The sequence below is a fragment of the Alosa sapidissima genome, chromosome 16, assembly GCF_018492685.1.
Source record: "Alosa sapidissima isolate fAloSap1 chromosome 16, fAloSap1.pri, whole genome shotgun sequence".
Taxonomy (NCBI): Eukaryota; Metazoa; Chordata; class Actinopteri; order Clupeiformes; family Clupeidae; genus Alosa; species Alosa sapidissima.
In genome coordinates, this window is record NC_055972.1 from 16108275 (window position 1) to 16126784 (window position 18510).

The 18510-nt window shown below is 41.8% G+C and overlaps 1 protein-coding gene across 1 annotated transcript in view; it reads right to left on the reverse strand.

Moving 5' to 3' along the window:
* opn4a (opsin 4a (melanopsin)) overlaps positions 1 to 15805 on the reverse strand; it is a 41819-nt gene extending 26014 nt beyond the window's left edge. Inside the window, exons 1-3 of the mRNA XM_042066206.1 lie at positions 15685 to 15805; positions 1379 to 1521; positions 975 to 1108 (exon numbers count right to left, since the gene is read on the reverse strand). Of these exons, the coding sequence (XP_041922140.1) occupies positions 975 to 1108; positions 1379 to 1515 (271 nt within the window). The 5' untranslated portion in view covers positions 1516 to 1521; positions 15685 to 15805. The remainder of the gene's footprint in view (positions 1 to 974; positions 1109 to 1378; positions 1522 to 15684) is intronic.
* Between the last annotated feature and the right edge of the window lie 2705 nt (positions 15806 to 18510).

Below are 18510 nucleotides of genomic sequence, written 5' to 3' on the forward strand. Positions count from 1 at the left end.
TGATTTTCTGTTTGTTAGACACCCACCCATTTAGCATGGCCACCCATTTAGCATTTTTAGCGTACATTCTAGACATATTCAATTTCCATCAAGTGAACCACCAAGGGAGGCAGATTAAAAGACATTGCCATTTTCATAGCCTGAAAGATAGGAATTTTTAGAAGGCAAAGAATGGGCTTTTATTGAGAGCGCAACCTTGCTGTGTTCAGTTTACGGGCAGTCTGGGTAATTCTCAAGAAACAACTGAGAGCCAGCATAGGATGTGAGCTTGGCAGTCCACTATTTACAGTAAAGACTTTTGAAGATTTAAGAAAATATTGTTTCTAGCCTCTATCAGCCTAGTGCGCCTCTGTAGCCTGCCTCTAGATGTATCCTCCTTACTTACAGCTCTTTGTGTCCCTCATGTTTCTTCTCTAAGTGTGACCCATTTTACCGGTAGGCTACAAAGAGTTTACACACATTAACTTCCCAGTGTTACTGTAATTGCTCACAGGTCTGGGGAAGCCAAGACTTACCTGATGGGCAATTTTGTCTGAATGCAGACACCTGACACTGCCTTGTGTGTTCTCTGGCAGAGGAATATCTTTTCCCTTCACTTTTTATTGAAGTAAGCTGAAATGAGCTCTGTAGACAGAGGTTGCATAGGTATTCAGTGGTATGCAGTTTTTAGTTTGTGTACATGTGTGTGTGTGTGTGTGTGTGTGTGTGTGAATGTGAGATAGGGTCAAACAAAGCTAAGTGCATTTAACAGATCATTGCACATTCAAGTAATACTTGATGCTTTAGTTTGCAATTGTATTTACAGCTATATTTTGCACTTAAACTGTGTAACTCTTCTTTCAGCAACAACATATTTTTGTTTTGTTGAAATGAATCCTTTTTCTCAAGTTTGTGGAGGGTTTCCGTTATACTGTATTTTCTGTTTTGGATCCCTATTCTACGTTCTGTCTATATTTTCTGGAGGCTTACAGTACCTTTCTCCCCAAATATCCATCTCTTGTGCATGCTGGTGGTGAAGAAGATGGGAGTCTGGGTGAGGCACATGAGGAAGTCTGTGATGGCCAGGTTTATAATGAACATGTTTGCTGGTGTCCTAAGTGTCCTGCTCCTATAGAAGCAAACACACACAGAGATTAACACATGTGTGAATAGCACATTCCATAAGAAACTCCCCTATTAGTCTCCTACTAAAAACACAATCTTAATACATTCTTCCAATTCCTTCATGCTGCTCCGTTAGAAAAAAGAATAAACAACCACTGACAAAAAAAAAAACAATGACCACAAGTATGTCACACAACTCATTTACAGTTAGATCATTCGAGAGGGGCCCTAATCTATAAACTTCAGCTCCACAGTACTTAATACACTGAAATACCTGCTAAAGGCATAGATGACCAGAAAGTTCCCCACGAGGCCTGTGATGCCCACGGCTCCGATGACGGCTCCAATGGTGTAGTGGGCATGGTCTGGCACGTCCACTGTGGGGAAGGGATGAGGAGCCTCCTCTACCATGGCAACCTGCAATCAAAAACACAGGCATTTACGTGACGCAGTGATGGCATGATTCTGAATGTCAGAGAGAATAGAGAAAATGTCAGCCCGTTTCCATGGCGAACCAAAAATGTATGTAGCCAATGCTAATTAGGGAGCTGATGGAAGCTGATGAAAGCAGATTGATGACTTTGAGACAACCAGTTTAGGCTAAAGCTGGGGATCAGTATGAAAGGTGAGAGGAGACAAAAGTAGGTCAAGGATTTTATTACATTTTTTCACATGTATTTGCCTTTAAAATTAGCCAGAACAAGAGCGCCATGTGAAAAAGAAAATCTTCTCTGACCAATTATCTGCATTTTACTGGCAGAAAAGTCCTAACTGACATGATCAGAGTTGTTTTCTCACAGCACATTGTCCAGTCTAAGCAGACTTTGTTAATGACAGTCTTACAGAATTAATGTGTTTCCTTTGGAGGGTCATTAGCTTTCATCTTGAGTAATTGTCAATCCTAAATAATGGCAACAAATGCCAATACATGTCAATAATACCCTTTCATAAACCTCTTGAGGTTTGACTCATGCTGTGAGAACACACTGCCATCGACTGGATTCCAATAATGGGGAAATTTCCGCTGCTGAAATTCAAAGCACACTGAGGTGTCACTTAATCGATCAAACAAATCTGATTTACCTCTCCTTCACCTGACTTAAAACTCCCTCAACTGTTCTATATTTCACCAAAAAAGCATCTTAAAACCAAATGCATTGTTTTTTGTTTTTGTTTTTTGTTTTAAATTTGTATGATCTTGCACAAAAGGGGCAGCCGTGGCCTACTGGTTAGCGCTTTGGACTTGTAACCAGAGGGTTGCTGGTTCGAACCCCGACCAGTAGGCACGGCTGAAGTGCCCTTGAGCACCTAACCCCTCACTGCTCCCAGAGCGCTGCTGTTGTAGCAGGCAGCTCACTTCGCCGGGATTAGTGTGTGCTTCACCTCACTGTGTGCTGAGTGTGTTTCACTAATTCACGGATTGGGATAAATGCAGAGACCAAATTTCCCTCACAGGATCAAAAGACTATATATACTTATACTTACTTATACTTATACAAAATGTTTCTCTACATTTGTGGGTATGTACTATCATAAACTTGCTGGATTAAGAGTTTAGACACAGTGATAAATCAGAATAAGGAGAGAGGGCCTCTACTTGGAAGTGGAAGCAGCTACCTGTTCTTTGATAATCACAGAGGTCAGTAGGTTCCTGCTGAATGCCCTGTCCTCCACCTCTTCCCCAGTCGATAAACCCCATAGCATTGTATAGCCAGAGCTCTCTCTCTCTCTCTCTCTCTCTCATTCACACACACACACACACACACACACACACACACACACACATACACGTCTGTCTTTATCTCATGCTGTCATCTTTTCCCATCCCTTTCCTCCTCCGCTTGTCAGAGCACTAGTCAGGAAAGCTGTTGGCAAGCTGTAGACAATGTGTACTTCTGTGCAGTCTAATAACTCTCTAGTGTGCTGACAAAGTCTCACAGCAGCTCAAGCTCCTGCTGGTCTTTGATCTGTCCAGGAGCACACACACACACACACACACACACATACACAGAGACACACACACATACACACACACACATGCACACAGACACAAACACAAACACAAACACAAACACAGACACACACACACACACACACACACACACACACACACACACAAAGCAATTCCCACACTCATCATCACAGATGGCATATTCACCTCTCTCAGAGATTCCTGTCTTGATATCAAAGACCTTTGACTGACATGGATAAACCTGGTAGGCTGTACAACTGTATGCCAACAAGCAGCACATTCACATGAATAGCTGGTGTTCTGACACACCACCACCACCGGTCACACTCTGTTCTTCTGACACATGCCTCCAGATCAGCTGCATGTGGATTATGTTAATTAATCAGCAGTGGGAACGGCAACTTCAAACACAATGGCTAATGGCGCCAGAGTGAAAACCTGTCATTATGGCTAATGGCGAAGGTCAATTGTTGTCACCATTGGTTGTATAAACAAAACGCTGAAACTTAAATGGCACAACCATTAAAACAGTACCTAAGAAACTTATGTCTTAGTGAGGTTGCTGAGGTGAAGACATAAAAGTATAGAAACATGCACATGTGACTTCCAAGGCATATATGTATGTCTGGCAAGCATATAAGACTGTCAAAAAAAATGCCCTCCATAGAAATTGAATGGTCCATTACTGCCTTGTCACCTAAGGCTATGTAGCTGTATTTGCTCTCTGAGTGCAGAGCACACAATCTCTGGCTCAAATAAGTCTCCGACAGCTTCAGATGTCTCCATTGTTCACTCTAATGACAGGACAGACCCTTCAATTTCCAGGAAAGAATGTCCATTTGACAAGGTCAAAGAAAAAACACACATACAGTACACTGTGAAGATAAGATCTGGGAAAATCAATTTCCGGCTGCCTGATTATGGCTAAAGGTATGGGCTTAGGATGAATAATTGTGCGTAGTCATTTAACCATTAAGTTTTCGAATCAGAGGTATCATGATAGAAGATGATGTGGCAAACTTGACATCATGGCAGTCCCCAGAAATGCATATAATCCTAAGGCTTTTCTAAGCTTTCCTCTTCAGTCTTGAGATTAAAAGGCTAGCAAAATCTTGGAAAAGGGATTGACCAACTGAACTGCTTCCCTCTGGAACCCACTACTCTTTGCGATGAGTGCCATGGGATCTTTAATGACCACAATGAGTCAGGACCTTGGTTTAATGTTTCATCCAAAGGACAGCATCTCCTACAGCACAGTGTCCCCATCACATTACAATGTTTTGTTGTGCCATCTACCCAACACCACCTTAGTTTTCCAAGGAGGTCTCCCATCCAAGTACTAATCAAGCCCACACCTGGTTAGCTTTAGTAATTCAGCAGAGGGTATCCATTGGCCTGGCTGCTGGCTGGCTTATAGCAAATATCTCAAACCAAGTCCTCTAATTAATAACTGTTGTGCCTCTTCAGCATGCCTCACACCTAGTTCTTCAATATGCCCACAGACTATTGTCATTTTTTGAGTCAAGTCAAGGGGTTCAATGGGGCAATGTTTGCATGACACATCATATAAGTAGATGCAAATGACTGTCCATGCCTAATGGACTGGCAAGATGATCATATATCTATGACAACATGATGTCCCTGTACAGAGTTGTGTGCGGGCTGACAGAAATGCCGGTGTTAAATGCCACTGCCCCAGCCACAAACTTGCTCTCTCAGGACATTCAAATGGTCCAGGATTCCATTCATAAAGTGAAGTATTCAGTTACTGTCTTCAGTTCTCCAGAGCCTCATTTATACTAGTAATAGTTTGGTGGTTTCCTGATGGAAAAAACTACAGCTAAAACAGCTTATGGATTTTGGACTGTGTAATTTGCACAAGCAGTTGGCAAAGAGGAAACAGCATGCATTTCTCTCTTCTACTTTCCTCCTTTTCTATTTACCCATTCTCCCTCATCCCCTTTTTTACATCCAGTTACTTTAAAGATGCTCTAAGTGATGTCACACGTTTTTTAGGCTAAAACATTTTTTGTCACATACAGCAAACATCTTCTCACTATCCGCTAGCTGCCTGTCTCCTGAACACACTGTAAAAAAAACGCTGTCTCTGTAGACAGCCCAGGCTCAACAAACAGCAACAAAAACAAACTAGTGCAACCTGCACCACGAAATATAACAAACACTGTATAAGTAAGTATAAGTATATATACTCTTTAGATCCCGTGAGGAAAATTTGGTCTCAGCATTTATCCCAATCCGTGAATTAGTGAAACACACTCAGCACACAGTGAGGTGAAGCGCACACACTAATCCCGGCGCAGTGTTGCAGCCACTAACCAACGAGATGTGCGTTTAGGAGAGTTTCAATTGCACAGGAGGGAGGGGGAGGGAGTAGCGAGCTAGCTCTCTGTTTTGTTTGAACGTCAACAGAAGTGACGTTGTCCAACATCGCTTATAGTACCTTTAAGCCTTTTTAGACCCTTTTTTTGTATGTTCTGGGTATTGAATCACAAGTGATAAATCCTGAAAAAGATTCAGTGTGATCCAATCACTCAAAGCTCTTACCAATTAGATTTGGGGTGCATTAGACCAAATATTTTTTGTAAGTTAATATGTTTGATATCTGAACTCATGTACCACTCTGTACCATTCTGTCTGTCTGCTTTATGCAGTACACAACTTGTCCAAGATTCTCTCTCAGAATATGTTAGAATAAATCAATATGATTTGTTCCCAGTCTACACTCCTAGTGATAATGATAGATTCCGCTAATGTTCCAAATTTGTCTCTGAGCTCCATAATCTCCAGTGAAGAGCAGACATATAAAGAAAAATATGTCTATTCACGGAGGTAATAATGCAATCAACCACGCAGTTCTATCAGATATATTAATGCAGCTGATGGGTATCAGCTAAATATGATTGAAGCAAGTCATTAAAGTTTGGAATATTTTCATTTGCATGTATGAACTTTTAGCTTTTTTAAAAAAGCACAGAATCTTTACAAAATATGCCCTCGACAGAGAAATCAAGCAATTATGATGATTTTCAAAACACGAGTGCACACACATACACACACACACACACACATACACACATACAACCCTCTACCCATGGGACATGTCGATTTCATCACAGAGCACCTTCCCATAACCCTGACTAACAAGCATCCTTGGACTGTCAGCCTTGCGCATGCTATTTAAAAAGTACTCAGCTTCAGACAAAAATAAAGCTAATTTGCAATGGAACGCTAAAGGGGCTCTTTTCCAATTAACTCATACTGGAGTATTTGAGCCAATTAATTCTCATCGGGGCATTTGAGCCAAACAGGGTAGGTTTGGCTATTTGCCCTCACTGATTAGTGGTGTCCTTCCCAGCTCATCTTTGCGCGGACTGTAATGGAGGAACCGTTGAAGGCAACACTACCAGCGTTGCAGCGCCACATCCCGACTGCATGCTCAGTCATGAGGCTCGGCCTATGCCCTGCCTGTCCTCTGAGGCCTCAGCTTCAGAGTCTCTGCCTCAGAGTCAATGCAGCCAGCAGGATGGCTCTTATTCATCATGTCATTCAAGTTATTATGGGAGGGGAAATTACTGTTTGGTTTGCTGATTATTGTTGTGAGCCATGGGTGTTCGAGATGATGATGATGATGATGATGATGATAGTGACGATGATGGTGATGGTGATGGATGTGAGATGAGCACTATGTAAGTACAGAACGGATTTCTCAGCCCTTTCTTCCCTGAGTCTGAGGGGCCGTTTATACGAGAACGATTGCGAAGGAAGACGACAAAATATTTTATCATAAGTGCCTTTCGTTTACACGGCGACCCTGCCATCGGGGCTTGAAGACGCAAAAATCTGAAGACTCCTTCCAGAGTGTAGAGTTTTGAAGACGACCCGGGTTGTGTCTCCGTCTAAACGGCTAAACCAAAGATCCTTGATTACCTCTCTGGCTAAACTGTCAAATTAGAATGTCTGCGCGTGACGTACCGGGGTTCTATCACACCACCACCCAGCGGCCTGGAATGCATATCCAATCGAATATCACATACTCTTGCGTCTTCATATAAACAAAGATTTCCCCCTGAGAATGCTCGTCTAAACGCAAATAAAAAAATGAAGACGAGACGCTACTTCTGCGTCTTCTCTTTTCATCGTCACCGTATAAACGTAGCCTGAGTGCATAAAGATAAAAATGTTAGCTTCTACTCCCCAGAGCAGCACACAAATCCCTGGCAAGGGAGTGCTGAAAATGAGGTGAAGCTAGCTATTTTCATTATCTGGACAATCTACTAAAAGCATTTTTTTCTTATACAGTTGTCACAGTACTTTTGCTAAATGTCTGTGGATTTCCTGCTTACTTATCACCAAAGATTCTAGAACAGAGCTCTGTTCTAGAATCTTTGCTTATCACAAAGCTGACTAAAATATCATAAAGCATATGAAAGAAAAAAGCCAATAAGTCAAGTCAAGTCAAGTCAAGTCATTTTTATTTATAAAGCGCATGTACATAGTACAATCCAAAGCGCTCCACACAAAAGACATTGACACATAAAGACAAACAATGCTGGACGGAGCGGCGTAGTCACCAGCGTACCCGTGACATCAAGACATAAACAAACAATTTACAAAATAACAAAAGACACAAAACAGGTGACAGACAGAGCGGCGTAATCGCCAGCGTACCTGTGACATCACACCAAGACTTACCTAGCGTTCATGGGCTTCGGAAAAACCTTTCTCCGAGTGAAAACATCATCATTCCGCGTCATTCACGTCACTTAATGTGTGAGTCAGAGGTCGGAAACTGGGGCTAGATTTTGCTAACAGAGTTGCCCAGTTAGGCGCTCGTCATCACTTTTGCCGTCACGTTGTAGTTCGTTTGTAGTCCATGTGGCCTTTCATGTCCAACCGTTTTAATGTGAACTTGGGAATTTGCCGTTTTTGTCACTTGAAAGCTGCATATCATTCTTTCACGAGCATCTTACACTATATTTTAAGCAAATACAGTTGTTTGTTTAGGATTAGTGAGTGTATGTTTTAACCTTTGTTGTGGCATCCGTGTTTGTCACACATTCTGATGGCAAAGCACATGAACACTTGCTGTCGGAAAAACAAAGTAGCCATGGGGGTGGTCCTTGTCATTCTTGAGGTGCCCTGAATGCACCCAAACACAAATAAACAGATAGACAGAGACAGTAAAGCAAGCCTGTCTTTACAAAGACAGTAGGCTTACAGAACAAGACCAGACATAAAATAAACGGACTCAGCGCTCATGCAGACAAAGATAAAGACAAACAAAAACACTCAATAAGTCCACAGGCAGGTGATAGTGCTTCGCCAGCAGTTTAGTCCACAGGTCCCCTTTCGGCCCCGGTGAGTAGATCAGCCAGCAGATGAGGGGGGCGGTGGCCATGGCGGTGGGCGGCTCTCTCTTCTCTCCGGCATCGTGATTAAAAAGTCGCTTGCAAGATATTCCCGTACGTTGCTCCTGGACAGTCCAGTGGCGAAACGTAGGCCTGCAGCAGCAACTTCTCAAGGTGAAATCCTGACACAGCTTGTGCGTTGACGTCTGTTGATGGTTGACGTTAGTGGATAGCTAGTTAGTTAGCTACCTAGCATCACTACGTCGACATCCAGACGTCGGATGACAGTTCAGCTCGACTGACACTCAAAAGCTCACAGTCAGGTCCCACAGATGTTTTCTCTCACCAGACACCGAGAAGGTATCTCTCGTAGTGCAGTCATCAGGCATAACGTTATAGCGACAGGCAGAATCCTCACTAAAGGACGTGGATGTTGTGGTCGAGGTCTCGGACTCAAAACAGGTGTTAGGCTAGCAACAAACCGCGTTGATAAAAGCGCCTACAGATGCTCAATATGTTCATCTTAAAGAGTGCACACTTCGACAGGACACATTTTTACATAAAAAGACGAAAAAGACGAACATTCAAACATAAACAAGAAGCTAGACGGAGCGGCGTGACTCACCAGCGTACCCAGGGATGGATTACTGCTCGGGCCTACCGGGCCCAGGCCCAGGGGCCCAAGGGGTCAGGGGGCCCTGGAGCCCAAGCCTTTGCATGGAATCATTGTCTCAATATCAACAAATCAGGATGAAGGCTATGAATCTGATTAAATTTAGTATTGGCCATCCCCAAAATGCACCAGAATACAGGAAATCACATAAAAAAAATTAAAAAAAATTCTGGGGGAGGACCCCCAAACCCCCCCTCCCACATATACGACAATTAGTGGGGGGCCTTTAATACATCTGGGCCCAGGGGCCTGAAAGTTCATAATCCGCCCATGAGCGTACCCGTGTACAGTCAAGTCAGTCTTGAAAGAAAGAAGCCAATAACATCTCTTAGTGATTCTTATTATTTAACTAAATGATGTTTTCAAAGATAGGAAGTCTTTAAATATTGTTGACAAACTGAAATAAGAATGGCTACACCATGGCAAAAGTTACACTAGGATCATATCGATGTCTATTTCCATGTAGCCAACTGTTCAACATCACTTAAAAAACTTACAAGACAAACCAAGTAATGTAATGCTTCATAGAATCCAAAGGTGCACTTATAAGTCACTAAAAACAGCACTGTGTCACACTTGACCTGGACTAAGAGCTGTTGGATACACCCTACAACATGTTTTTTTGACACCTTCTTACAGGTAAACATGTTGACTAACATAATACAGGGTGCCAGCTATATGAGATTAAAAGGATCTATCTCTGCTGATGACAATTGTTTGGAAAAATGGTCTAGGTGTGAAAGCATCCACCATGATGTTTTGTGTACATTTTCAGTTAAGGTTGTGGTGTGCGCTGTAATCACCGAGAACAGATTAATGTCAGTAGAACTCAGCAAGTAAGAAACAGTCTTAGGAATTACTGCACAATTATATTAAGGACAGAAAAACTCTTTAAATGAGTGTTAGGATATAACAGCAATGATAAGGGCACGATCACTCAGGGTTTTTTTCCCCTATGTTATAGCCTATAAGATGGAGATGAGAGAAACTTGGTTCCCTCTCAAGGAAATCTCCCTCTCCAAGAGCAGCATTCAGCCAGCACCAAAGCCGCCAGAAGCCCAAAAACTGCAATCTCCACAGCCGAAGGGGATCATTTTCTGTCCTAAAAAGTGTTTTACATCAACAACAAAATGAAGATGTCGGTTCCAAAAATACCATAACTCATTTTAAACTGTTTTCATTCATTATGTGCGGGTTAAGGTTATGCTCCCTGAGAAATCGACACTGAGATGCTAACTCCTTGTTTTCCTTCCCTTTTGCCACCCCTCACCTCCCACCGCAACCGACCAACCCCCCCGCCCCCCCCAAATCCTAGATAGATAGATAGATAGATACTTTATTGATCCCCAAGGAGAAATTCAAGGATCCTGAGATAGTTTCCATCGGTGTTAATAAGCACAGCCAGTGTGGAATGAATTCTGACAATAAATCTTTTTGGTGTGCTTGCTTCTGAGAATTGGTTCAGAGGTTTGCGCGGTGAACTCTAAAGTGTGTGAAACAATCAATGTCTCTATTTATTAATCTTTGGCTTCGTATTACAGCCCAAGAACCAATTCCACTCCGTCAACAAGAGTTAATGAGTTATCGCTTTTGAGATAAACACTATTGACCACTCAGGGTAAAATAACCACTTACATTATTATTATTTTTTTATCAATACTCATCGCATACATTAACCAACTAAATTTCTTTTCAAAAGTAGGCCTACTGTATATCGACCAGATATAAAGTTCAGTCAGGGCTCTGCTTCTGGACACAGTGTAGAAAGCTGCTACTCCTGACAGCAAGCTGTCTCTGGTCAGCGTGCTGTGGCTGATAAGAAAGTGCTTTAGCCTTCAGTCCTCAGGTGAGCTGCTAACACCTACAGTAGGTTTCTGTGCGAATCCAGCAGGATTTACCAGCCACTTCTCATCCATGTCTCTGATTCGGTGCCCACTTTTACAGCATTTCCTCTCTCCAAACATTGGATTATCCTCAGGGTTGGAGGTGATTTTTTTGAAAAGAAAAAAAAAACTCAAATGAAATTGTGTGAGAATGTTTGATAAGACTTGAAAAAAAAACCAATGAGAACTTTTAGGCACTTATCACAGGACCTCTATTACACTCTTACAAGTAATTAAGTTTGAAGCAATCCAAAATGCTTATAAATGTGCAGTTTTACAGAGGTTTACAGAATGATATCATATATAGCATTACTCCATGGTTAATATTTAATGATGATCTACTGATCACTTCATACACTAATCAGAGGTCTTTAGAGGCTGCAATCATGTTTGGCAATAAATACCCAGTAGAGGTAAAGTAAACCATTATGAGTTATGAGTGCATAAAGGGCAGGGTGGGGGTGCTTCAGGCATGCTGGAAACTATTCCAGACTTAAAAACAATCCTCTCCATGTGCTCTCCAAGAAATACATAATTATCACTAATACCTGGTGAACGCTTCATGGGCAGAAAACAAGGAAACAAAAGAAGCAACCTTGAGCCCATCTCTGCTACAGCTGAAAACATGCATGGGACTGACAGACCAGAAGCCTTATTGATGAGGTCGAATGTGCATCCCTTCAACATTCATCTGCCATCTGGTGATCTCGGTACGTGCCATCACAGAGTGACACGACACACACAAAGAGATTAGCTGAATGAAACCAGGGAGTAGTCTATTTCAGGAGTCTAAGACGAGCCAAAGTGTTTATTAAAAAGTGCGGGTTTGGCCCACTCACATCCTTAAAGGAAGTGGTCCTTTGTCTTTGCATGGGAGCATGTTTTCCTGGGTTTCAGGATCCCATTGCCCATATCCTGTGAAATCCTGATTTTTTTCGCTCAGTTGGATGGCAAAGGTTCTTTGGCCAGCCCATGATCTGAGTTCTGCGTATCACAGGAAACTAATCGAAAACAGACTCCTCTGCACAAACTTGCTTCCCTCTTTCAATTTCTGGTTATCCTCCAGGGATTGTTGTTCAAATGGCTGTGGTTGAAAATCACCCATCTTCGATAAGAGATATCCTGAATTGTAAAAAGCATTTCATTGCAATGTGAACACAAACAAGGATCAATACAAGCACTGGTGCATCTTTGTGCACACAAACACAGGGAGAACAAACAAACATAACAACCCCCCCCCCCCCCCCCACAAACACACACACACACACACATACATACACACCAACACACAGACTAAGCAAATGTTTAGAAGGATGAGCAATCAATCAAGTAAACTAATCTGTAAAGGACTCAGTTTCACCCTCTTGATCTCTTTTCTTGGAGTATTCTCACCATCACACACACACACACACACACACAGTCACAGGCATTCACAATAAAACTGGTTGCACTAATTATGACTGCAATAGTTAGAACTCTTACCCACTGCTGGTTTTCAATGGCAGCACACCCCTGGCCCTAAGAACATGTTGCTACACAATGCTGCCAGTGAATAGATCAAGAAATGATAGCTTCAGCGAAAGTTCTACTAGGAAGACTCGTAGTGTAACTTACTCCTCCCATGCTTACACGGAGCCAATCTTAGCTTTGCCTACTTTCGGGAAAGCCCTGCAATCTGATCATTTACTCATTCAATCAGTGCTAGCCTATAGGAATTCAGTGGGCTCTTTAAATACGTACCATCTAACACTGCTTCTGCTTCTCAGTATGCTGACTTTGACGTCCCCTCCACCTCCCCTCCAGCCACCTCTGCCAGCAGTCCACGTCCATCGGGCACGGTCTGCCTACCACATCATCTTCCTTCAGCCACCGCCACCAGTTGGTCCCCGTCTCGTCGTGGGGGGTAGGCTCCCCGCCCCTGCCTTCATCCATCGGCAGGAGACGAGATCCGCTCATCGCTGGACGGATCCGAGACGGGGCCTACGCCAAAGACTGTTACCTATTCAGGACTCTATCATGCTTGCATCCAAGCCATTCCTTTACTAATTAAATTGTTAACTGATTCTATTCTGTCTACTGAGTCTTTCTGGTAGAACTGGTCTGTCAATTAACTTAATTATGATTGGTGAACCTATGTTGGTTTGAACCTTGTTGGTGAACCTATTCTATGTTTTTTTCTTCTTTTTCATTCTTTAATCTCTCTCACTTCCGGATTCACATCTATCAGGGGCTTTATTGTCAGCCATTTTCACCACTCAACAGGTGAATGATGATGGATGGGGCATCAATGCCGCCACATGTCTCCTGCATGTAAACACAATTCACCCATTACTGGTATTGATGCCCCAGGTCTATATCACTTGACCTGAAACCTCTGCTCGGAGGTGATGGTGGGAAAGCAATTTTCTGCAGTCTCTGCTGATTTCACAGTCATGTCTTTGTCTGGAGAGTATCTCAACAGTGTTTGTTTGAATTTCAATCCATATGTTTTTCAGGGTACACTTGAATGGACCATGTCATGTTATGTCTGTAGTATATGAAATATTGCATAATGGAGGATATTGTAGCCACCTGACGTTGAGCAAGTAGCCTAATACACATTGTGGCTACAATACAATTTTTATGAAATGAATGAGTTAGAATAAAAATTTACAAATGTACAGTGCCCCCTTCTGTCTCACAGAGGTGGTGAGTGTGACTCTTTCTCATGTGGGGGAAACAAATAGCGTCTGTTTACAATAATACTGTTCCTTTCATTCATTTAACCGCGGAGTGTGAGCTCGTCAAGCCACAAAATGTAATTTGTAGGCCTACGGTGGCACATGCAAACCAACCATCACCTCAACAATAATTTATCTAGGTCTACTCTAAATTAAGTTAAAGTCGCGATATAAAATAAAATAGATTAAAACGGAGAAAAAAGCCATCTGTCTTCCAATTTCACAAATCAATTATTCCTTCAATTACGGCGGGCTCGAGTCAGCCTTTATCTTCCATGGCACACAACTCTCCGCGTTATCAGATGGGTTCGCCGTGATATTAAAAAGGAAATCAAATTAGATGAAACGCTGTCACCTGCCACACACAGACAGATATTTTCTTTCAGATCACCTCAGACACAGCCAAAACTGTGGAAATATTTTGACCAATGGTAGGCTAGTCTTAATTACCTGATAAAAATGAAACCACCATCACAAATCACTATACTGTGTCCAAGGTAACACAGATAGAACACAGAAACAGTTAAAACAGTATCCTAGCGCTAAAACAGCAGAATCATGGGTCTGACACCACCCACCATAGCACACATCCCTTCTTTTAAATGTCTTACTGGGAATGCGATTTGCATTATGCGTTATGCATAGCAGCAGTGGCATGCAAGTAAGGCTACTAAACTAATTAAATCTAGTCAAGATAAGTATTAATTTATTTCTCTCTTTAATTGAAACCCCTCCACCCCACGAGACCCACCCCCTTTCTCTCTCACACACACACACACACACAAACACACACACACACACCTTACATTTTTCGCCTTGGCCATGTAAAATCCCACCCACGTAGGCCTAGAACAATGCATAGACCAGAAATGGATTTTCATTTGCCTGACAAATAGCCTATCCACTGTAAAAATTGGATAGTTCCTTGAAGAACCTCAGTGTTACTCCAAGAACCCAGGGGCTCTTCTGAGAACTCAAACGTGCCTTGATGCTCTTAGAGGTCTCTGCAAGAACCTTAACGATTTTTCAGTATGAAAGGAGGTTCCTCAAATAACCCAATTTAATCAAGGTTCCTGGAGGATCTCCAGCTGAGAAAGAATAATTTTCTTGAATTTATCTTTTACAGGCCTATATTGCTGTGTAGCCTAGGCCTAACTGATTCAAAACACAGGCTAACCTAATCAGATAATATGATGCTAGACCTGTGATAGGCTATGACAACAAAATAAGAGTTTTGATGAGTAATCGTCTATAGTTTGACTAGATTACAATAATATAATTGGACAAAATACACAAAATTATGGAGCGCAGAAGCAAGGCATTATTGTGTTTTGTGGATCAATCTGATAAGGAAAGGTTAATTTAACTTATAAATGTTTGCGTATACGCTGTCAGGATGCATAAGCAACAAATGAAAACAATAAATTAAAGAAATATTCTAAACATATATTAGTGATATGAATTGCACACAGAGAAATTGGTGATAGTAGAGGTGTTCTATAAATAAAACTGGTAGTTACATCTGTTTGTGAGTAACAAGTGTTTGAGTTTGTTATACCAAAGGATATCCCTCGCAGATTAAATAATGATGAGAAAGTCATGCTCTTCATCTCAAATCAAAGTGCCCCAAACATTCATAAAAAATAAAAAAAAGTTATACTGTGATACTTCTTGATAATTGTATCATAAGAATATAGCATACCATGCAAAAAAAGAACTTTGCCCCATGTTGTTAACCTTAACTTTATTTTTTTTTCTTTAGGACTATGCATTCATCGCGCGGCATATATTTGTATGCTCCAGATTTCATTTAGGAAGGATTTCACGATCCATTTGGAAAGACCGATACAATAACACCTGAAGCAGACGTTGGTCAACAAGATTGTCCAACAACAGTCGCTGCCTAACATAAACAAAAGTCATACGAGAAGGCAGTCTAATGTGAAAACAACGGCAAACTCACCGAAGTAGCCACAGGATTCAGGTCAACCAGCCGGTACGCGCTGACCCCGGAGTCGTTCCACGCAGACACCGTCTCAGAGATTTGGGTGCAGTTAGTATCATGAGATGGACAAGGAATGATTTTCCTTACGGAGTGCAAGTCGCCGCTCATCCTGACTCCAGCAACCCACACGAACAGTCAAGTCAATGGCAGGTGCGATTAAAAAAGAAGCAAAATCAACACTAAATGGGGAGCTCTTTCAACAGCAACATACACTTAAATCACAGACCAGTCACTGGCGGTCGCATTCAGGCCACATGCGATGGCACTCAGTAGTCTAATCACTACCACTACCTCTGCTTTAACCACTGCACGCGCGTGTTAGCGCGCGTATGAGCTCGAGCCAGCTGTGCGTGTGAGTAGCTACAGCCACAGCAGCCACTGTCAAACCGCGCGCCCTGCTTTCATCTGCCCAAGCCTGGTGGTGTGCATACTTATACAGTTCCAGTGAGGCGTAAGCTGTGCGCTCTGCCTCCCACGCAACGTAACACCACAGGCCACCCATTGGGGAAATGGCTCATTTTCTATCAATATTAAATCTAAATCAGAGTGGATTGTGTCAGTAAACATTATAGGTCGATTGTTTTGTTTTTGATTCTGTTCAGTTAGAGGTTGAGTCACCATTTTCGTTAACTATGTTGCTGTGTTATTCATGTGAATACGATTCTGAGCCTTGACCTAGTTGTTGCAGTTTTTATACAAAGAATTTGTAAAGTGCAGAATAAACATCTGCAAAAATGTTCTTTTTTGAAAAGAGGAATGATTTCTTTTTAACTCTTTGGTCTGTGAATCTATATAAACTTTTTTCCCCAAACTTTCCCAACTCAAACTCTACTGTAGCCAACATCTCCACGAAATAAAAATAACTTGACTAAACTGAATTTCTTCTGAAGGATTTATAAGTTTTAGTACACTTGACAGCATTTGGTGTTTAAATCTGCTGAAGATGGAGATTTGTTGTTATAGAAAATAGGTGACAAAAAGGTATCAACCTGATCTTTTTCAACCTGATATCCAACCTCATATCAAGCTTAGGTTTGCCATCTGCTCCTCTGTGTCAGAGATACACTCACCATTAAAAGCTAGGGTAACTGGTGGCCCCATCACTGGCAGTAAACTGGGTCACACGTAACTTCTCCTTATGTAATTTAGCCACCTTACCTCTCACCAATGTTAAGGATGAGATCTGTTAATCAAATTTGTGAATGTTACCTAAGTTACACAAATCAAGGACATCTTTACAATCCATTTGTCACTTAGATTGGCCCCTGGTGCACACCTCCAGGTGTAGAACCAGACTATCAAAGAGCAAGAATGTGTCATCATCAACAAAAACAACCAAATAAACAAATAAGTAAATATAAAAATAAATCAAGAGCAGCAGTGTGACCTCACAGAGGGGGAGTTGTTGGCCCATGGGGTGCCCACTCAGGAACACCTGAGCCCAGTCGACCGGAAGGGGACAGTGGACTGTGTGTGTGTGTGTGTGTGTGTCTGTATGTGCATCCACCAGGCCTCTCCGCTCCTCACAGCTGGGGTCTGGATGTGAGATATGACCCCCTGATCTGCTGGTCTCGACACCACCCCTGCCCGAAACTGTCTCATACACTTAGTGCTAACGCTCCACCGACCAGGTCTTTGAGTCTCGTGGCTCAATGTCTGTCTGTGTGTGTTCATGTGTGTGTGTGTGCGTGCATAGGTGGGTGAGGAGTGTGTTTGAGAGCATTCTTAAAAGTAGGTTCAGAGGCAAATCTTGAATGAGCAAAATCTGATAGTACAATGTAAAACAGATAACTATAATACAATACATTAACCTCAAAAAGAAATTGTTCTGTAGTGTGATCCACGTGTCCAGGAATGATTGGTTCCCCTGTTCATTCTTGTGCTTGGGGAGGTAGGTATGTGCCATTAAGGTCACCATACTAATCTCCACCTCAAAGGATAAGCATGGCTCAAAATTCACTGCATACAGACCTGATGTCTACAGTTCATGTCTTTGCATGTCAATAATACAACATGGGTCACAGTATTGACCATTTATATTAACACTGGAATTGGAACAAGGAGTTCTTTTTGTGCAACATATCTAAATTGCTGCCTGACCCTGTCTGCAAATATCCCGAGTCATTCAGCCAGCACAAAAAGGTCAGCCTATGGGATGAGGACATGTTAAACTAACAGATTAAAGCTTTGGTTAATCAGCACAAAGTCTCGTAAATCCCCACTTGTGAGGTCCATAATTCTCCATGGCAGGTTCATGTGCCCTGCCCTAAAAAAGGTTGAGAAAACTGTGTCATACCTGACGCCATATATATACCAGTCTATATATGGCATGGAATCATTCTGGATTTCTACCAGTGGCTCATTAATACACACACATTCACCCATAAACCCACTCAAGTACACAATATTTAAATTATTATTATAATGATTATATTTATACTAGTAACTAGTTACATAAAAAGAGTAATATTTTGCATTATAAAGAACATAAATTAGTTATTATCATGTTATTATTTGTATTATTGTTCGTTTGTTTGTTTTTTTGTTATTTTTATTGCTGTTTGTTTGTTTGTGTTGTTGTGTACCTGTTATGATTCTCTATTGTTGTATTCTATTGTATACATTATTAAAGCTCTAAATAAATACATACAGACGATAACAAAAGTAAACTAATTCAAAATCAGCTGCAGCATCTTCATTACATGGGCACACATATAATAAGAAGCTCTGCATACTAAAAGATGTGTCCACTGTTAAAAGAAACAGGGTTGTACACAGTCTGTC